Below are 21,641 nucleotides of genomic sequence, written 5' to 3' on the forward strand. Positions count from 1 at the left end.
AATCTTTGCTAGTCTGAGGGAGACTCTCTTCAACCCCCTTGCCCTCACTTATTTTGGCCACATGCAGGTGCCCTCAATAGTCCCCTGAGGACTTAAAGCTTTTGAAAATCAAGCCAGGGCCAGGTGCTGTGGCTCATACCTGTAATCCCAGCACTTTGAGAGGCTGAGGCAGAGGATCACTTGAGCCCAGGAGTTTAAGACAAGCCTCAGTAACATAGCAAGACCCCATCTGTACAAAAAAAAAGAAAAAATTTAAATAGCCAGGCATAGCAGCATGTGCCTGTAGTCGTAGGTACTTAGGAGGCTGAGATGGGGGGATCGCTTGAGCCTGGGAGGTCGAGGCTGCAGTGACTTGTGATCACACACCTGCACTCCAGCCTGGGTGACAGACTGAGACCGCATCTCAAGAAAAAAAAGAAAGAAAAGAAAAGAAAGAAAGAAAATCAAAGCCAGGAAGATCCTTTTGTTTTTTCAGATCTGCCATTTTCTTCCCTGAGTCAATAAGCACAGAATGGCTTGCCTGCTTGAGGGGACAAAACTGAATAAAGGGAGATGCTTAAAGGGGGACAAAATACATTCATTTTAAATACATACACACACATATTAGTATTTTAGAATTATTATCTTGCAATGCCTGCATTCTCCTGTTTAATCTTCAAGGCAATCCTGTGAAGTAGATGTCATTCACTCCATTTTACAAATAAGAAAACAGGCTCAGAGAGATTAAAAAGCCTTGCCTAAAGTCACATAATGCCAAACCCAGCGATGCTGGTTCTGAATTCAAGGCTCATTCCTTTGTACCTTAGCTTGTCCTCCAAAAGAGGAAGGGACAGAGGGAGGCCTGTCAGTGCAGAAGGTATGACCCAGAATACTCATCAGGGGATGTGTGTTAGGAAATCATTTGGGCCAGGAGATACTATTAATTCAAGATGTGGACACAAGGCATAGAAATCAGTCCTCAACTGACAACTGCACAGCAGATGACAGCAAGGGCCAGAATGGGTGGTAACAGACAGAGGAAAAAAACCAAGAGACGGGATTCAAGGAAAGTAAAAGTTAACAGGTATGTAAACACCAGGGACTAAGAAGTCAAGAGGCTCAAAGTCAAGGTCGCAGGTCAAGGAGTAATCATTTCCTGACTATGAGAGACAGGTAAGGAGTGCAGAAAATTCACTCCAAAACCAAAGCGATCTGAATCCCTCAAATTCTCACCAGACTAGAAGTCAGGAATCCAGGGAGTTATGGAAGTAAATCAAAGTATTGGCAGTCAAGAGCTAGACCTTATACTAGAAAGGGTGTGTTTGCCCTTTAGTTGTCCTCCTGGGGCAGAGACTCAGAGTGTCTGCGGTTGAGCAGGAACATGACTGTGAGAGTAAGAAGTGCAAAGCCAGGACAGGCTCAGGGGAGCAGGGAGCAGAGAAAGCCCCGAGTCAAAAGCATGTCACCGTGCACAGGGAACATCTTTTGTTTTTGTCTAGCAGCCTTCTTCTGAGAACAAAGCTGGTCTCACCCTTTTGAGGAACAAATTCCCCCAACCTAGTTCATGCCAACTGGCTGGTTCTGGATTCCCTGTCACATGGATTGGCTCAAGGGTGAGTGTGTGACCCAATGCAGGCTAATCAGTGCCAATCTTGGTGCTTTCCTGGAGCTATGGAAAAAGAGGAGACGTGGCCCTCTGGGCTTGTTAACCTGGTAGGTAAACTTGGAGCTGGCATGTCCATCCGGACCATCTCCCAGGTAGAGCTTCCCTGAGAATAAAGCCAACAGAGAAGGAAGTAGGGCTAAAATATAGAGGAAAACTGATATATATGGTTTGGATCTGTGTTCCCCACCAAATCTCAATGTCAAACTGCAGTACCCAATGTTGGAGGTGGGGCCTGGTGGGAGGTGGTTGGATCATGGAGGTGGATTTCTCATGAATGGTTTAACACCATCCCCTTGGTGCTGGTTCTTGTGATAGTGAGTGAGTTATTCTGAGATCTGGCTGTTTAAAAGTGTGCAGCACCTCCCCCACCTCTCTCTCTTGCTCCTGCTCCTGCCATGTGAGACGACTCGCTCCCCCTTTGCCTTCCGCCATGATTGGAAGCTTCCTGAGGTCTCCTCAGCAGCAGAAGCTGCTATGCTTCCTGTACAGCCTGCAGAACCATGAGCCAATTAAACCTCTTTTATTTACAAATTACGCAGTCTTAGGTATTTCTTTATAGCAGTGCAAGAACAGACTAATACAGAGACCGAGAGCGAGAGACTGTATCCTAAGAACACTCCTTGAGGCCCTGGATCCAGTCATGACAAATTGATCACCTTAAACTTCTCAGTTAAGTAAACCAATAAATTCCCTTTTTGAGTATCTGTCACTTTCTGAAAGAGACCTTGCTAATGCACTATACATAAAAATTTACTCTGAATAATGAAAATATGTTCACATTATATATATATAGTGTGTATATATAGACAGTATATGTAATATATACATTTTTTAAAGTAGAATCTAATTACTGCCCTTTGAAAATGAGCCAGACTTAGTGACTTCCTTCTAAAAAATAGAACATGGTGGAAGTAATGCTTTGTTACTTCCACTTGCCTCTCACTCTCCTGAGATGCCAGCTTTTGGAACCAAGGTGTCATATGACAAGGAAGCCCAAGTCACATGGAGAAAACACATGTGGGTGTTCAGACAACAGCCCCAGCTAGCCCTCAGCCAACAGTCAGAATCAGCCACCAGACAAAAGAGTGGACAAGCCTTCAGAGGACGTCAGCCCCAGCCTTCAAGTCTTCCAGTGAACATGACCCCAGGCATGGTGGAACAGGGATGGCCATTCTGCTCTGCTGTCTGAATTCCTGACCCATAGAAATCATGAGTGATCAGAAGTGATTTTTACTATTTTTAAGCCACTGTATTTTGAGGTAGTTTGTTATATAGCAATAGATAACTAATACAAGGACAAAACAGTGAATGGTAATTAGCTCAAGTGCTAACTCTGACCAACCGATAGCTGTCTGGAGAAGGATGCATCAGGGTTGAGTGAAAAAGAGAAGATGAAATTCAGTTAATGATGTCTGCCATGAGCATAGAAGTGGGAAGTGACAGCAGTCGGGTTTGTCATTTGTTGGCGCTGGTCTACAACCAACCACAAACCCAGATAAAAATGTTCAAAGATACTATGCAGCCATGAAAAAGAATCAGATCATGTCTTTTACAGGAACACGGATGGAGCTGGTGGCCATTATCCTCAGCAAAGTAACACAGGAACAGAAAACCCAATACCACACATTCTCACTTATAAGTGGGAGCTAAATGAGGAGAACACATGGACACATACAGGGGAATAACACCCACTGGGGCCTATCAGAGGGTGGAGGGTGAGAGGAGGGAGAGGATCAGAAAAAATAACTTTTGGGTACTAGGCTTAGTACCTAGGTGACAAAATAATCTGCACAACAAACCTCTGTAACAGAAGCTTACCTATGTAACAGAACTGCACACATACCCCTGAACCTGAAATACAACTTAAAAAATAATAATAATAATAATAATAAATGTTTAAAGAAGGAAAGGAAGAAAAAGGCAGGTAAATAGGATAGGAGAGGAAGCACTGATCTTGGAGATAAGATACCAGGGTTCAAATCTTAGCTACTTACCAGCTATGGAAACTTAGGCTACTCATTTAGCCTCTCTGGGCCTCAGTTTCCTCAGCTGTAAAATCGCAGATTGTGGTGTGAGTTCAATTAAATGAGATAATGATACCAATGTCTGGCAGTAGGCACTCAACAAAGGGGAGTGTGGTGGGAGTTGTGGCCGAACCTCAGCAAGATTTGGGTACGTGAGATGGATTTGAGGTGGATTGGACTTTCCAAGTGCGTTAAGTGGCAGCACACAAGGCCTTCCCAAAGTGGGTTCCATGAAAGACTAGGTCTGTAGGATGTTAATAGCATGTTCTATGAAACCCTGGTGATGTGGGATCTTAATACAGGGGTCCCCAACCCCTGGGCCGTGGACTGGTGCCAGTCCCCGTGGCCTATTAGGAACAGGGCTGCACAGCAGGAGGTGAGTGGTGGGCAAGGGAGCATTACCACCTGAGCTCTACCTCCTGTTGCATCGGCGTGGCATTAGATTCTCACAGGACTGTGAACCCTATTGTGAACTGCACATGCAAGGGATGTAGGTTGCATGCTCCTTATGAGAATCCAATGCCTGATGATCTGGGGTGGAACAGCTTCATCCTGAGACCATCCCCCCGTCACCCCCCACCGTCCATGGAAAAACTGTCTTCCACAAAACGAGTCCCTGGTACCAAAAAGGTTGGGGACTGCCGTCTTAATAGATTAAAACAAGTAAAAAATTGTTTGTTTACATACACTTACCATACGGCCCAGCAATCCCATTCCTCAAAAAAGTGAAAATTTAAGTTCACACAAACACCTGTACGTGAATGTTTCCAGCAGCTCTATTCATACTCACCAAAGCCTAGAAATATCCTTCAACAGGATAAGCAAATTTTGGTATATTCACACTATGGAATATGACTCAGCAACAAAAAAGACCTAACTATTCATACATATAACACAGATATGTCCCAGAGGCATTCCCTGAGTGCAAAAAGACAGTTACAAAGGCTACATGGTGTATGATTCCATCTATATGTCCAAAATATGACATTCTTGGAAAAAAAGAAAACTACTGTGGTGGAAAACAGATTCATAGTTGCCAGAGGTGGACAGGGAGGGGTGCTGACTATAAAGGGACAGCACAGGGAGTTTTGGGGTGGGATGAAACTGTTCTGTATCTTGACTGTGGTGATGATTACATGAATCTGTGTATGTGTGCAATTTTATGGAACTATATACCAAAAAAAGTTAATTTTACTGTGTATTATTTTTCAAAATAAAAGGAAGACTTCATTTAAATTTGGAAAATACTGTGTTAAAGTGAAATAAGAATCTTTATCAGAGGACATATCAGAGCCTGGAATATACCAATTGGTATCTATGATTCTCAAAGACTGGCAGGGAATATGCAGCGTTTCTCTAATTTATTTGACAAGGAACTCTTCTTTCTCAGAACATCTCAAAGGCCTAGAGTTTTCTAGACTCACTCTGGAAGATTCAGGTCTAGTAGCAGGTAAGAGCTGGTGTCTTGATCTCTGGGATCCAAGGAAAACTAAAATGGTAGGCTGTGAATCAGATACTACTTAACAATGCAGTCTCTGCGCCCTAAACAAATCCTGGGATGAGAAGGTACAGATAATAAAAAGTAATGACCAGTTCTGGTTTTCTTCTTTATTAAATTTTATAAATAATGTATCTAACTACAAATACACACAAATGTCTCTCCCTGTGTATCTAACACACACACCCACACACTTATTCATATATGCATACCACTGAAAAAAAGGTTTAAATTATGATAAAAGAAAAACTTCAGCGGAATTAAATTTAAAAGAGTTTGAGCAATGAACGATTTGCGAATTGGGCAGCCCCCAGAATCACAGCAGATTCACAGAGACTCCAGGGGTGCCTCATGGTCAGAATAAATTTATAGACAAAAAAGGTAAAGTGACGTACAGGAATCAGAAGTGAGGTACTGAAACAGTGACATTGGTTACAGCTCAGAGTTTGCCTTATTTGAATGGAGCTTGAACATTCAGCAGTCTATGAGTGGCTGAAGTATGGTCACTGGGATTGGCCAACACTCAGCTATTGTTACAGGCGCATACTACTAAGTTAGGTTTTCAATTTTGTCTGACTATTAAGCTAGGTTACAGTTCATCCACAAGGACTCAAACATAGAAATACAGAGTCCTTCTAAGGCCACATTTAGTTTGCTTTAACAATTCCCCCCTTTTGGTCATTTTCTCAATTTTGAGAGATTGACCAAAACCTCATTAATTGATAACTACTATCACTATTGCAAATGTACTTACATGGTTTTGAAACCCACTGGGAAACAGAAGAGCAGTGGGTATTCCAAGGAAAGAATAAAGACTGAGTAGAAGGTACCTCCCTTTGCTGGAACATCCTGTTTACAGGACAAAAACAAAACCTGATCTGTTCTAGGATCTATGTTTCTTTAAAACCTTAGTTTGATTATGTCACATTTAGCACGAGTGACTTCATTTTAGTTTGGTTTCGTTTGTCGGGGCCTAGTGCATGAGCTCAGTGTAAAATAATGGCCTCTCATAATTTTGTTTAAAAACATTCCCCCTTTTGGGCTGGGCGCAGTGGCTCATGCCTGTAATCTCCAGCACTTTGAGAGGCCAAGGTGGGCAGATCACGAGGTCAGGAGATCGAGACCATCCTGGCTAACACGGTGAAACTCCGTGTCTACTAAAAATACAAAAAATTAACTGGGCGAGGTGGCAGGCACCTGTAGTCCCAGCTACTTGGGAGGCTGAGGCAGGAAAATGGCATGAACCCGGGAGGCGGAGCTTGCACTGAGCCGAGATCACGCCATTGCACTCCAGCCTGGGCGACAGAGCCAGACTCCATCTCAAAAAAAAAAAAAATTCCCCCTTTTTGGCCAGGTTCTCACTTAGGTGAGAGTGTAACCAAAACTTAGGGCCTTAGCACCACTCTCAGTTACCGTCATTTTGGGTTTCCAGTCCCAGCATGTCATTCATAGGGTACGATGTCCTCATGGTCGCACATTTCTTTCAGTTTTTGTCATTCCACTTGAAGAGAGACTACTTGACATTCTAGAGATGGCTGCATGCAAACATTTAAAACCTTTTAGAGAACAGAGAGCACTAAGGAGGCTATTGTTACGACTATCAGGAGGATAATACCAAGAGTTTGGAGTATGCTCCTTACCCAGGGTCCCCATAAACCAAACCACATAAAGTTAAATAGATTAAAGAATGAGCTAGATAAAGAGTCTACTCACTTGACTGAGTGGTCTTTTCATTAATCCCATAAAACTGAATTTTTATAATCTACATTTGATGTATTTCTCCATAGGCCACAAGTGTCAGCAGCTGCACATAGACTTTTCTGTTTAGCCAATTCTATTATTTAGCATAACTTTCACATAAGAATTTAAAGTCTGTTATGTATGATGGCCGTTAAAGTAGAATTTGCTGTAGAGGCTATTATGAAGGAGACATTTCTAATTATTGCCTCTTTCATTCTAAATCCTGGGAAAAGGGCCTAACAAATGATGTCCTTCTAGACGAGTGGAGGCCTCCTGGCAATATTCTCTTTAATCCATGATGTGGGTTAAGAGGTGTTTTGACTGATTATGAGGCAACGTATGTACCACTAAGGTTTCTCACCTACATTGGGCCTTCATCTTTTATCTATTAAAGTATAAAGTTATTCATGTATAAGGCTGGCTGCAAAATCATTCACAAATAAAACTATACCCTATAAGTGTACATAATAGACCCCTTTTTCATTTCTATTGTTCATAGAGGCATAAACAAAGAAAAAATATTCAAGGATAAGAATCTCATGATCCGTTCTTGTGGGGAAAAGCTATTCACAACAAGGATGCCATCTCCTTCTGGGGAGATACTTTCCTGGTTAGTTTTACCTTAAGGGTTCCAATAGGTGTACAGTTCCAGGAGTGTGGAGGGACCTTTCTCAGCTGTGAGATTACGAACCCAAGGTTCAAGGCTCCAAAGTTTTGCTGTGGTGTGGATGGCAAGGACAGTCTTTCTCCGATGTTCTCAGAAGATCCAATCTTTGGGTTCTAGATTGTAAAGGGATTGTTATCAGTGAACCATAAAAAGCTTTCTTTACCTGGTGAAAATACACTATAGCATAATAATCTACTGTTATAACAACAGCCCTCTTGTGTGGGAAAGCTTTTATACAACCAGAAAACATGCACTGAAAATGACAATTGAATGAAATCCCTTTATAAATGTTTAAATGGACCATCAGGTACTCAAATGTACCTAAAGTTTTGACTGTCTTTCCAGGTATATGGAACCAAACATTGGTTTTAAACTATTTTCACAATGTATAAGTCACCACATCAATATATTCAGTTTGGATTATTTTATCTTTTCCATGGCGAGTCATGGAATGCAGAACCTTTAATAACAAAAGCTTTAAGGACTTGGGAAGGATAAGGTGGCTGTCCTGGTTCTTCATGAGTCCATGATTAACACTGAACTTATGTCCTCTCGAATGCCAGTTGTTTCTCCAATTTAGGTGCACAGCAGTGATAACTACTGAGTTATCACAGGTAATTTGACTTAAGACCATGGAGTTCATTTAAATTGTATATTTAAACAATTTTAGTATTGGCTGGTTTAGCATGATAATCTAGAGCTTGATTTTAAAAAATCTGTTAAATACCAAAGGTTTAAAACATTGGATATTACAAAATAGAATCTCAGGTTACCATAAGTCATTCATTTAGCCAAAATGGTAACTCAAAAATTTTCTAAAGGAAAAAACATTAGTCTGATACAGAGGAGACTCAGCTCTCCAAACAAGACCCAATGAAGTTAGCATGAGGCCAACTGACTCTGCCTCCTTTCTTTCCCTTCCCCCCTTTTTCTTTTGTAGTTTACTTAAAAGGTAAATAAAAACCTTTCATTATCGTTTAATATTACATAAAAATCATTTTTAAAAGAGAAAACCAAATTTTATGTTTCCATTAGTGTATTTTTAATGTTAAAGCTAGTTTGTAATAACATTTTATAATCTATTCAGTTTTAATCAGTTTTACCATAAGGTAAGATTTTTATAAACCTCTTATAACCCTTTACAATTTTTTTCTCTGAGTAGAACAATGTTCTAAGAAAACTCTGTTGTACTTTTATTCCAATGTGCAATTTATGGAAAAAACTGAGTAACACCATTTTAACTTTAGCCAACATGTTCACACACAGAATCTCTTACAATTAATGTTCTATAAACCTTCCACAACTTGTTCAAATCTTTAGCTTTATTTAATTTAACAATCCTTTAACCCTCTAACCTAGGCAAAAATTTACATTTCCATACCTTCTTATAATCCCTTACAAAAAACACATTTCATTCTCCTTACACACCTTGCATGTAAACCTATTTTTTCAGTAGTCTCAATTACATATTACAATGTTAACTCTTAGCAACTTTTACTTTTGGTGAAAATCTTGGTAAGTATAGGATTTTAATTATGCACTAGGTGTGAAGCCTAGGACCCAGACAGAAACGCAGATAAGGTCTGACTCTTTCCAGCATCTAACTCCACATGTCCCAGGCCTTACCTAGCTGTAAAGCAGGCAAGCTGTACAGTTAAAAGTCATAGTAGCATTTTATGAAGCATTTAGGAGGCCTAATCACCTTTCAGTTGTATATTTCTGGCATAAATTCCATTTCATAAATTCTTTCATGACTTACACAGACCATGTATGACATGTTTAGACTTTCTGACTTGCCCTAAATTCAAACAACCAGTCATTTTACTTTGGGACAGGAATTTACCATACAACATCCTTTTTATATAAGATCTCTTTTCTTTATAACCTTCTTTGCATAGTTACGGGGTATGGTTAATTCCATATATCCCCAGACCTTATTTAGAATTTAAGGTCTCCAAAATAAATTGAACAATTTTCAAAAGTCAAAGCAGTTTATGACCTTAAAGCATTTAAAAAACCTAATATCTGACCTGCATAATTTAGATAAAATGTCTTTATTTTATCAATAATCTTTAAAGCTGTTTTTATTTCCCAAAGGTTACTAAAGTTACATGAACTAAAGGCATTACAGTTTTTATTTTGCTTTCAAAATACTTGATTTAAGCACTTACTTTTAAGCCAATTAATTAGAGCTCTTTTATATAAACATTACACACAACACATATATAATTACACAGACAGACAGAAGAAGATTACTACAGTAGTTGTAAGATTTTTCATTTGCCACATTTTAAGTTTCTTAATTGGTTATAGGCTTTATGGTGGAGTCCTTGGAAGAGCAGGGCCAGGAAAGGGGTCTGTAGTGCCTCCTGTTTTTCCCAAGGAGTCCAGGCTGTTGGAGCTTGAATATCCACTTTTAATTAAGCTGACTTTTTAACCATAGCACTCTTTAATAAAGTCCTTTTAAAACTTCTTATTATCCAATTTTAGCCAGGCCAAACGGCTGATATTTCTGGCTTCTGAACTTTACCAAAGGTAACCTCCCAGGTGCTCAGAGAAAGGAAAATTTAAAATAGTTGCTCAGAGAAAGGAAAATTTAAAATAGTCTGTGGAAGAGAAGAGAATAGACAAGGTCATGCAGATGTTAAACTAGAAAGGACTTACTTCCCAACCAGGGACTCCAACCCCAACCACCAGTGTGAAAGGGCAGAACCTTAGCTACCGAGCTACAGCGTGGGGTAGCCTCCACTGCTCTTCCCAGAAGGAATCTAGAGTAGTTAATTTTGAACTTGCAAAGGCTTTTAACTACTCAAGATAATTTTTAGAGCTAACTATGACATAAACCCTAAAATTCCTGTTCTCTGGAAGGCGGAGACCAAGAGAAAGTACTGCCACAAGCTTACAAGGTCAAGCTCCCAAGGACATAAAACAAGATGGAGACCCCATCCAGTTTTTTTGTTTGTTTCAGGGACCTGCAGCAAAGTTTGTTATGGAACAGCTTGTTGGGCCATCCTGAGCACGAGTTTATGGGGTCCTAAGCCCACGTTTTATCCTAAGGTACTCCGCGACACAGAAAAATGAATTCATAGCACAAAATACATCAGCTTAAGACTAGCCTCAGAATTCTTTTTTCGCATAATCAAAACTTTACAGAGGAGAAAAACAGTGATTTTTACCATTCATTCAACCATTCGCACAGAAAGAGAGAAGCCAGAAATCTGACTGGTAAGAAATTCTTACCCTTTTGCCGGCATGCCAGGCTGCTGGGTTTCCTTTCCCTGAGGGGCCCCAGTGACCCAGCTTGCTGCACCATCACACTGGGGACCAAGCTGCATCATAAAGGAAAATGATCTTTTTTTGTTCTGGCCATAGCAAAATACGTGTGATAAAACACAGACATTAGCTACTCTGCTTAGCACCCAATATCAAACCAGCAAGGCTTAAATTTGCCCTCAGATGGGCCCCTCATCTTTAACCCAACCTCCAACTAGAAATTTCAACACATGGTGTCTGGGTAAGATGGTCACCCTGAATAACAGAAAAGATAGGAAAGTAAAAGAAGAAAAGAGCAAGTATTGCCTATGGCAGGGTGCGGAAAGTGAAGAGCTCAGGGAGGCCAGAGCAAGACCCATTCGTTTCAGCAACACTGAAAAGTTCAGGTGGCCACTTGCTAGCAGCAAAGGGATCTTTTCCAGCAGTCCCATCAGCTCTCAAGTTTCCCCTTTTTTGGGTGGGAGGAAAAAGCTCCCCATGTCCCATGATCCTGTACATGCCTAATCCTGTCACCCACAGCCATCAGCAAAGAGTGCAAGGCAGATTATTCCAAACAGAAGAGCAGTTGACATCCCACAGTGCCAAACCCGTTCTTAGCCAAAAGGGACTTTACCAAGAGCCCTCATTTTTAAAAGTACTTCAATGCATTATTGTTCATTTGGAATGTTCCACTGCAAGTTATCTTTAGTAAGATTTTGCCATTTCTATAAGACTTCGCTGCCTCCCAGGCCTAATGCATAAGCCAGAAGGAACTCAGTTTTCCAGAAATTAAGGATCCCATTTCTACCTAAAATACTGACTTTATTCAGGTTTTCCTGAATAACTTAGCCAATGATTTTTCCTACCTAAGTGTGCAAGAAAAATGAAACAAAGAGGCAGAACACAATAATCCCTGTGAATTTCCAAAAGCCATATTTTATAATCCCTGCAATATTACTGCTTACTACCAGTTCCTTTATGACCCAGTCAGATATGAGAGTCCTCTAACTGGATCCAAGCCAGTTAATTCCCAGATCAAATCCATCCCTGGACCCAGTCCAGTTTCTGTTGCAACTCCAAACCCAGTTTGGATCAGAAATTTGCTCAAAGAAACTTGGAGAGCTTAAAACACAAATCCGTGGAGCTCCAAAATCTGAAAGGGAGCTTAGCACCCACGATCCCCAGCCACTCTGAAAGATCAATGGACACAAACGGGTCCTGCAGGTACCTTGCGTGTTCACTCAGCACTCCTGGGGGTCACCAGAAGCTCCACTTCGGATCCCACTTCTGACATCATCTGATAAAAGAAAAACTTCAGTCAAATTAAATTTAAAGGAGTTTAATTGAGCAATGAATGATTTGTGAATCAGGCAGCCCCCAGAATCACAGCAGACCCACAGAGACTCCATGGGTAGCTTGTGGTCAGAACAAATTTATAGACAAAAAAGGTAAAGTGACGTACAGGAATCAGAAGTGAGGTACAGAAACAGTGAGATTGATTACAGCTCAGCATTTGCCTTATTTGAATGGAGTTTGAAGATTCAGCAGTCAATGAGTGGTTAAATTATGGCTGCTGGGATTGGCCAACACTCAGCTATTATTACAGGCGCATACTACTAAGTTAGGTTTTTGTCTGACTATTAAACTAGGTTACAGTTCATCCAAAAGGACTCAAATATAGAAGTACAGAGTCCTTCTCAGACCATATTTAGTTTGCTTTAACAACTATAAATGGATTTCACCAAAAGATTGACAGTAACTAAATCTGGGCAGTAAGATACTGAGTAACTTGAAATTAGCTTTTTTTCTCTTTTTGCTTTTCCATATTTTCCAATTTTTCTGCAAAGAATGTGGATTGCTTATAAAACAAACACACACAAATAGCTAAGAATTTAAAATAAGAAAATTTAAAAGTAAAATTAGCTATCATTCATTTGAATACCTACCACGTGCCAGGAACTGCAAAGCACTTTCCACACATTCCCTCTCTCATTTAATCCTCACAATTTATGTAAGAGGCACTATTATTATTCCTACTTTAAAGATGAAGAGATGAAGCTTGGGGCCATATGATGGGGACTGACTTTGGAATGCAATTACATATGCATGCATGCATGCACAGAACCAGCTACCCTCATAAATACATAAAGACTCAGCTGAGCTGGCTGGCTCAGATGGCAACTATGTGAGACTCAAAACCCAGATATGACCACCCACCCCAGCCCCATATGTCCTAATAATTCTCTCCTAGATAACTAGCCACATGGTAGACTAAAAAGACTTGGCCACAAGGTTTTGGAGCTCCTTCTTTCAAGAGGTATATTCCCCATTCCTCAAATCTGAGTTGGCCTTGAGACTTGCTTTGACTGACAGAATAGGGCAGAAATGACATTGCATAAGTTGCAGAGGACTTGCAGATTTCACTCTCATATTCTCAGAACCCCTGTCCAAGACCACCATGGTGTAAACAAGCCTAAAATGAAATACCACATGGAGAGAGGCCTAGACATTCCTGTTATAACAAACGAACCCAGCCTCCAGCCAACAACCTTCCAAATGAATGAACCCATATAAGTGAGCCCAGACAAAATTAGCAGAAAAACTGCCCAGAAAACCCATAAAATAGTGAAAAGTAATATACTGTTGTTAATTAAGCCACTAAGTTGTGGGATTATTTGTTATAGAGCAATAGCTAACTGATACAACTTCAATTTACAAAGTGAAAGAAGATCTCAAGTCATTGAGGTGCCTATGCTGGGCCAATGCTACAAAGAAATATTAAAGTTATTCAATGTGGTACAAGCCCTTTCATTGAGGTTATTATTATTATTATTATTATTTTGAGATGGAGTCTCACTCTGTCACACAGGCTGGAGTGCAGTGGTGCCATCTTGGCTCACTGCAAACTCGCCTCCCAGGTTCAAACAATTTTCATGCCTCAGCCTCCTGAATAGCTGGGATTACAGGTGTGCACCACCACACCCAACTAATTTTTGTATTTTTAGTAGGGACAGGGTTTCACCATGTTGGCCAGGCTGATCTTGAACTCCCAACCTCAAGTGATCCACCTGCCTTGGCCTTCCAAAGTGCTGGGGTTACAGGCATGAGCCACCACACCCAGCCCAGTGAGGTTATCTTGTATCTCCTCTCCTAGTTCACAGATCAAGCCCAAATTCCATGGTCAGAGAGTGATTATAGGTCTCACACTCCCTTCCAAATGGACCAAAGGTTTCTTTTTTTCAAAACACAACTATGTGCAACTGAACAGATACTGATGAGACAGTGCGGAAGATTATGCAAAAAAAAGAATGTCAAGAGAGTTTTTTTCTATATAAAAGCAAGGAATTCTTTGCATAGGAAAACGTGTGCTGAAACCAATTAATTTTTTTCCTTTGCTTTTAAAAACACATTAGGATTTTCTTCCAAGCTTTACTGACTCATAAAACATATTAACTGTGGCAGGCTGAGTTTCAATTAAAGACAGAAGGCAAGGGTCATTTACCTACAACTAAATGCTTCTTCAATAATAATAGACTCGTGAGCAACAGAACTTGCTGCAAGGAGAATATGACAATTTGTTCCCATAGCTGTCATTTTTATTCAGACTCAAATGGCTCCACACTAGAAAATCATATTAGCTCAAAGCATGATATGGAACCCACTATACCAAGAGATGTTTCTTGCATATAGGTAATTCCTTAACAACATTCGCAACCACAATGGCAGGGGGGAAAAAATACGCTAGCTTCTTGACAGAATGACTTAGCATATTTTAGTTTTATAAAAACCAGAATATTATCACAGATTAATCAAATTATTAAATTAAAATTATAGTCTACTTTTTAAAGCTTGTTATTACTCTTGGAAAGGAAGAACGCAAACAATAATAAAGCCATCAGACTCACTGGTATAAAGCTATGTAACTTGTTAAAAGCAACTACACCCAAAAAATACTGTAGTGGTGTTTAGGGTTGGATGACAAGAATTGTTTTCAAGAGAAAGTATCTCACAGGAAAAATAATTCAGATGATATCTTAGGGCTCCTTCACAGCAGGTCACTTTGCATTCCCTACTCCCTTTTAAATGCTATCAACATTACACCCTCTCAGCCTTTCCTTCCTCTCCATTTCTCATATTTCTTGGTCTGTTCCCTTTGTTGATTTCAATCGCTTGGCCCCTTCTAATGCCTCCTTGCCTTGAACCTTACTCCGCTCCTTTCTGCCTTACCTGATACACAAAAAGCAAAACTGCTCCTCACATAACAGTCCTGCATTTCTCCGGTGGTGGCACAAAGAAACAATTATTTCTTCAGACAGGGTTGGGTTACCTAGCAATTTCCCATGTCTTTCTTTTCTCAAAGATTTCTCTCTTTCCCTTTCTTTCTTTCTCCCAGTCTCTCTCCCTCTCTCTCTCTCTCTCTGTAAGCATCTGATCTGCGATAAAAGAATGAGGGTACAATTTGGTAGACTTAATCATAGGCAATTTTTAAACATTTCCCTAGAGTGGTACTAGACATAACTTCTAACATATACAAGTGAAAATTAAATTCAAATCAACAATTACTGAGAGTCTCCCACCTGCTATGCCTCATGCTGGGGACAGAGGTCAACATAAGACTTGGGCTCTGCCATCAAGAAGAAAACATGGCAGAAATGGTAAAGAAATGCAAGGAATAGCAATCACCTCATAAACACCCCTTTAGCATCACCAACTGCAAAGAAATTCTCAGGATACTGAGCCTCTGTTTCCTCACATTTTAATATTTTAATATTAATATTAATATCATTTAACATGATATTAACAATAATACTTCACAGGATGATTGCTGTAAGAGTCAAACTAGAATGTGTGTGTGAATGTTGATTTATTTTGTTTTTGCAACTTCCTGTGAATATATAATTATCCCAAAATAAAGTTTTTAAAAAAAAATTTAAACAAGAATGTGATTGAACGTATCTTGCAACTGTGTAATTCAATTTCAATTGTATTCAATCATCATTTATTCAGCCAGGTCCTGTGCTAGAGAGATTGGAAATAAACAGGAAATCCATGATTCCTGAAACTAGAGCACCCAAGGGCTGAGGCAGTAGAGAGACACATGAAAAATATAATACAATGTGATATGTGTTGTACTAGATATACAGAAAATGTATCCAATCTTAGATAAGAGATTAACTAATCCAACCAGGGTATGGAGGGAGGGAAAGAAGGAAAGAAACATCAATGGATACTATGGAAACAGAGTGGGTAATAACATGAGTAATCATCTCTCATTAAGGCCCTTTATGTACTAGTCACTATATTAGGCACTTTGCAGATAATATTCTCATAAACAAAGACAAGATGGAGGGTCCCCCTTCTTGAAAACATCCCACTCCATTAGTTTACAGAGTTTGGCCTTGGTGACTGCCAGGTCTAATGGCCTCAGGAGACTGACAGTCAACTACCCAAATGGAAAGAAAAAAGCACTGAACCAAAAGTGAAAAGTGATAGGATGAGAAATCGTTGCTCTGCTACTATGTGGCTCTAGGAATGTCCCTTAGCCCTCTGGTTCTTAGATTCCTCATCTGCAAAATGGGGATTTAATACCAGCTGACCATGCAAGGTTGTTGGGATAACGGGTGTGGAAAAGGCTTTGAAATCTGTCAAGTGTCTTCAGGGTAAGAGCCAGGCTGGAAATGTACCTGCCTACAGGGGCCAGGGAGGTAACAAAACTGAGCAAAGCAGGCCTATGGGAACTCTGCCAATTGTATCAGTTAGCTATTCTTGCATAACAAATCATCCCACAACTTAGTGGCTTACATTAACAATGTATATTACTTTTCACTATTTTGTGGGTTTTCTCAGCAGTTTTTCTGCTGGTTTTGCCTGGGCTCACTCATATGGTTCCATTGATTTGAAAGATTGCCTGGGGGCTGGGCTCATTTGGGATAGCAGGGCTGCTACTACTTGTTGCTAATGTTGAATGTTGCCATGTAGGAAATTGGGCTCCTTGTTGCCAGCCTATTTTTCTTGAAAAGTCAAAAGATTTATACGTGTGAGTGAATTTATATGTGTGTATAAATCTTTGATTTTGAAATATTAACTAATTTTTTAAATGGAAAACATCATGTGACTCTACAAAACATATCTATGGACTAGGAGATTTGGGGCTTGGGCCATCAATTAGTAACCTCCAAGTAATGTTTCCAGCTGGTCCTTACTTTTCTGTCCATTCTATTAGGTTTTCCTCAATCACAGGGAGCCATATCAGGCTTATCTGGGCTCTCTTCCTTAGTCCTGGTCCTTTTGGACAGTAGTTCTCAAAGTGAGGTTCCCCACACCAGTAGCATCAGCATCACCTCTGAATTTGTTAGAAATGCACATTATTGAGCCCCAACCCAGACCTACTGATTCTTATACTCTATGGATGAAACTCAGGTATCGGGAAGACTTCACACTGGTTCTCAATCCTAGCTATGCACTGGAATCACCTGGAGAACTTTATAAAATATCAATGCCAAGGTACCAGCCACAGAGATTAAGATTTAAATGGTCTGGGATGCAGCCTGGACTTTAGGATTTTTCTTCGTTTTCTTCTTATTATTATTTTTTTAGTCAGTCTCTTGCTTATCCAGCCTTTAGAATTTTTAAATGACTCTAATTTGCAGCCATGGGACTTCACTTGGACCTTGAAACTAGGGGAAAAAAGAAGATGGTTGAGACTCTATCTATCTCTGGGGAAAAACACTGGGGAATTAGAACATTAGGAAATAAACTCACTTTTTTCTCTATTCATTTGTAATGGAGGCTTCCCCTAGGTCTTCCTTCCTTGAACTTCAAATATACCAGTATTTTGGTCATCCCCACAAAGCACAGTGCACAGGAATGAATGCAATTCAATGCTTTTCAGAACTTGTCTTTTGGAAGCCCTCTCCCCCTCCCCCTCCCTCTTCTCTTCTCTCTCCCTCTCCCTCTCGAGTCTCATTCTGTAACCCAGACTATAGTTCAGTGGTGTGATCATAGCTCACCGTAACCTCGAACTCCTGGAGGGAAGGATCCTCCTTCCTCAGCCTCCTGAGTAGCTGGGACTATATGCACACACCACTGTGCCTGATTAAATTTTTATTTTTTGTAGAGATGGGGTCTTGCTATATTGCACAGGCTGGTCTCAAACTCCTGGCCTCAAGTCATCATCCCACCTCAGACTCTCAAGTTGTTAGGATTACAGGCATGAGACACCATGCCTGGCTGAAGTTTATTTTCTAATTTTAAAGAAATGTTGTTGGGAGAGGGAAGGAGAAAAAGAGAGCACGATGGGTAGAATGTGAATATATAAGAAAAGGGAGGGCCACATTCTGAACAAAAGAAACAACTTGAGCAAAGGCTGGAGGTGAATTCTGCAAAGGGTATTTAGAGAGTGAGGAGACCATCTTACAAAATGTAGTTTATGAAGACCTAGGCCAATTAAATACTCCACCAAAAGAGGCTCTGTGAAAATACATGTCTTGGAAAACAATACATACTAAGGCATATTAACACATCAAAGTTATGAATCATCCTGCAGGAAAGAAATGGTTTATAATTTTGTCAATTCTGGCATTTGATTACAATGCCAGTTTTTACTTAACACCTATTAATCTCCCATGGAACTAAAGTTTCACATAACATACTTTGGGAAAAGCTACTCTAAGCCGGTAGAAGATAATATGGATTTGGAATGTGGAAAGGGACATGAAAACAGGATTTTAGTAAGATAAATTTGAAGTCGTGTGCAGTGATATTAAAGCAGAAAGAGCCTAGAAGCTAGAGCCCTGCTAGGAAGCTACTTTAGCAATTCAGGTCTGAAGTGATAGAGGCTTGCACTTGGGGGGGAATGGGGCAGAAAAGGAAGATAATGAGCCATTTTATGGAAAAGTGCTTGCATATATAGATTCTAAATAAAAAAAAGAGTAGTAGAAACCTCCATAGTTTGGAGCTTGGTAGGTGAAAGACTAAATAGCCACCAAAGGAAAGGCTGGTTCAGGGGCAAAATGTGATGTGTTCAGTTATTGATATGTTCGGTTTAGAATCATGGTAGAAAGAGGTCTGTAAGAAATATCTAGCCATTTTTGGAATTATGAGGCTTGTGTGAAGGATGTCAAAATTATAGATGAATTTGCAAATCACCAGCATTGGGATGGAAACTAAGTCATAAGATTAAACTCTTACTCTCCTTCCCATTTCCCTCAGCCAGACCAATCCCTTCTCTTTGCAAGTGGCTTCATTTTCCGAGGCATGCTTCCTCAATCAGCCTCAGGTCCTCTTGATAAGCCTCACAAAGAAGCACTTTTAATTATAGTCATTCCTGAACGCAGCTCTGCACTGAATAGTGTTAACCATGCACCATCAGCAAGAAGTTAACGAAAATAAGCCCTGGAAGGAGTTCCTTAGATATACAAGGAAAATTAACTTTGGAATGTTACCACATTTACAGAACACAAGTCAACTGTAGACAGAAATATTCTGCTCTCATTACATGCCAAACCAATGGCACGTACCCTGTACTGCAGAGCCTCAATATTATATAATCCCAAAGCTGAAGGTATCCATACACAGTAGGTTTTAGACAGATTTCATAAGCTAAAAAATGTGCATTCTTCTGGAAGCTGGTACTTATGAAAATATGTTTGTGCACTGTCAATCAATTCTGCAAGGACTTACAAAGAGTCTTCGTGTACTTAGCCCTGAAATGACCCATGGTCTTTTCCCTTCTCCACACTGGACCTCTGGAGTTGCACAGTCCCATATTTGAAACCTGTCAGCCCTATGGGCCATATGATTATGATTCTGAACCGGTTACTTAACTGCCCTGGGCCTTGGTTTTCTCACCTACAAAAATGTGATAAAAAATACCTTATTCATTTGTTTATGCATTCATACATGCATTCATTCAGCAAATACTGTTCAGCTCCCACTCACTTACAACTATACCAAGTCTTGAGCACTCTCACAGTGGCAAAAGCAGCAGGCATGGTCCCTAAAGGCAGGGAGCTTAAATCTTACTGGGTTTTTAAAAAAATCAAATGATGTATGCAAATTACAAGGTACAGTGGTTCATGCATAAAAGGGACTCAATAAACACTAGTTCCTTTCTTTCCTATAGATCAGAGGACACAAACTCAAGTGCCTATGGTGGCCAACATAAACATGTGCAGCAGTGGCAATGTGATATGTGACTGTGGCAATGTGATATGGAGAGCTCACGACTTCATTAAAGGGTAGAGACCCAGTCAGCATCGGCTGATTGTTTCCAGAAGGGGATGCAGATTAAGTGTTCTCCCAGTCTTTAAAGAGAAGCAGGAAATATCCCTATATTTAAATGTTGACAACTAATTTCAAACCCTGGGTGGGCCAAATAAAATACATCTAACCTAGGGGCTGCCAGTTTGCAACCTCTATACAAGCTAACCCCAAGAAGGCAAGGCACTTGGATAACTCCCAGTTTTCAGTACTCTCTGGGGCATGATGCAGGAAGGCTAACGGACCCTCAGGTAAAATCCTTATTTCACTCCAGCTTGGTCTCAATCAATCAGCATAACTCTCTTCATGCTCTGCTGAAACAGGAACCTGGAGTGACAGGATCATTATCACCAGAGGAAAGAAAAATCTCACCATGGGTCATCAGCTTGCATTATAGAAATGAATATAAGGGCTAGACAGGAGGAAACAATGAAAAGGGACCCCAACAGAGAGGAGTGAAGCGCAAGCAGTTCAGGCACCAAATTGTGCTGATCGGATTTAAAGGTATCTACCACAGGGACGATCACAAATACACCAGAAAGATTCTGCCAGCACTTTCAGGTGATATTTTCCAAGGTGATATTCACTGCTTGTACTGCTTCCTTTGTCTCTGACTCATTCTTTCCAGTTCAATCTATTTTGTTTATAGATTTAATATCTGGCACTATTCCTCCAAAGAGCTCATGATTTCCCTCTGTGCTCTCTTCCCCCTCCTGCTTCAGAGCAGGCCAGATGGAAAACTAAATAATAAACAGTGACAGATGTAAAAAGATTTGTATTACTTTGGTTTAAGGCCCCAAATGAAGCTTCTCCAATTGACTACTAGAATGGAGCTGCCTCACCCCTTCCAGAAGAGTCTAAGCATTATTAACTCTGACGTTCACCTGGCTTTATAAACCCCAGTAATTATAATTGTGCTAGAGACTCACATGCCCTCCTTTAATGTGTTTCTCTTGTTCAGCCATAGAAGGGTAACTGAGGATTCCATGAGTCAGAGATGACCCTGATAGACCTGAGTCATCCCAGAAGTCCATCATATGCTCTGGGAAAACCAACATCCAGTAGTTTTTGTACTTCCTGGGAAGATCTAGAAACAATAAAATGAGTACCCAGCCCCATTTCTTGATGTGTACAAGAGCCCTGTGGAAGAGATGTTGGACTCTGCCCACAATTGAGATATACAACCCTGTATGACGGACTGGGAGTTCCTTTAAGAAAAGGCTAGACTATTAGAAGAGACAATGGGGCCACTAAAAGAAAATCACCGTGAATGAAGGAGTCTGGCATCCTGGGCTGCTATAACGAAATGCCATAGACTAAGTAATTTAAGCAACAGAAATTTATTTTCTCACAATTCTAGAGGCTGGAAGTCCAAGATCAAGGAGCCAGTATGGCTGGGTTTTGGTGAGGGCCTTCTTCCTGTCTCGCAGAAAGTGTCCTCACATAACAGATTGAGACACAAAGAGAGAATGGGAATCTTCCTCTTCTTATAAAGCCAGAGTCCTATGTGATTAGGACACCACTCTTAATACCTCATATAACCCTAATTACTTC

At 40.3% G+C, this 21,641-nt stretch overlaps 1 protein-coding gene across 14 annotated transcripts in view; it reads right to left on the reverse strand.

The window, feature by feature from the left end:
• Positions 1-21,641, reverse strand: part of SRGAP3 (SLIT-ROBO Rho GTPase activating protein 3) — a 415,313-nt gene that overhangs the window by 337,036 nt on the left and 56,636 nt on the right. For 8 of the 14 annotated variants that reach the window (XR_010155080.1, XR_010155081.1, XM_054681408.2 and 5 more), the window contains 4 exons: positions 12,055-12,123; positions 10,815-10,903; positions 7,529-7,687; positions 6,581-6,702 (listed from right to left, as the gene is read on the reverse strand). Coding sequence is in view for 8 of the 14 variants with exons in the window: in XM_054681408.2 (XP_054537383.1) it covers positions 6,581-6,635 (55 nt within the window). In the remaining 6 variants the exon portion in view is untranslated. Of the gene's footprint in view, positions 1-6,580; positions 6,724-7,528; positions 7,688-10,814; positions 10,904-12,054; positions 12,124-21,641 lie in introns of all 14 variants that reach the window. The other 6 variants (XR_010155083.1, XM_054681414.2, XM_063805348.1 and 3 more) reach the window with 4 other exon arrangements.

The sequence above is a fragment of the Pan troglodytes genome, chromosome 2 (genome assembly GCF_028858775.2).
Source record: "Pan troglodytes isolate AG18354 chromosome 2, NHGRI_mPanTro3-v2.0_pri, whole genome shotgun sequence".
Lineage (NCBI taxonomy): Eukaryota > Metazoa > Chordata > Mammalia > Primates > Hominidae > Pan > Pan troglodytes.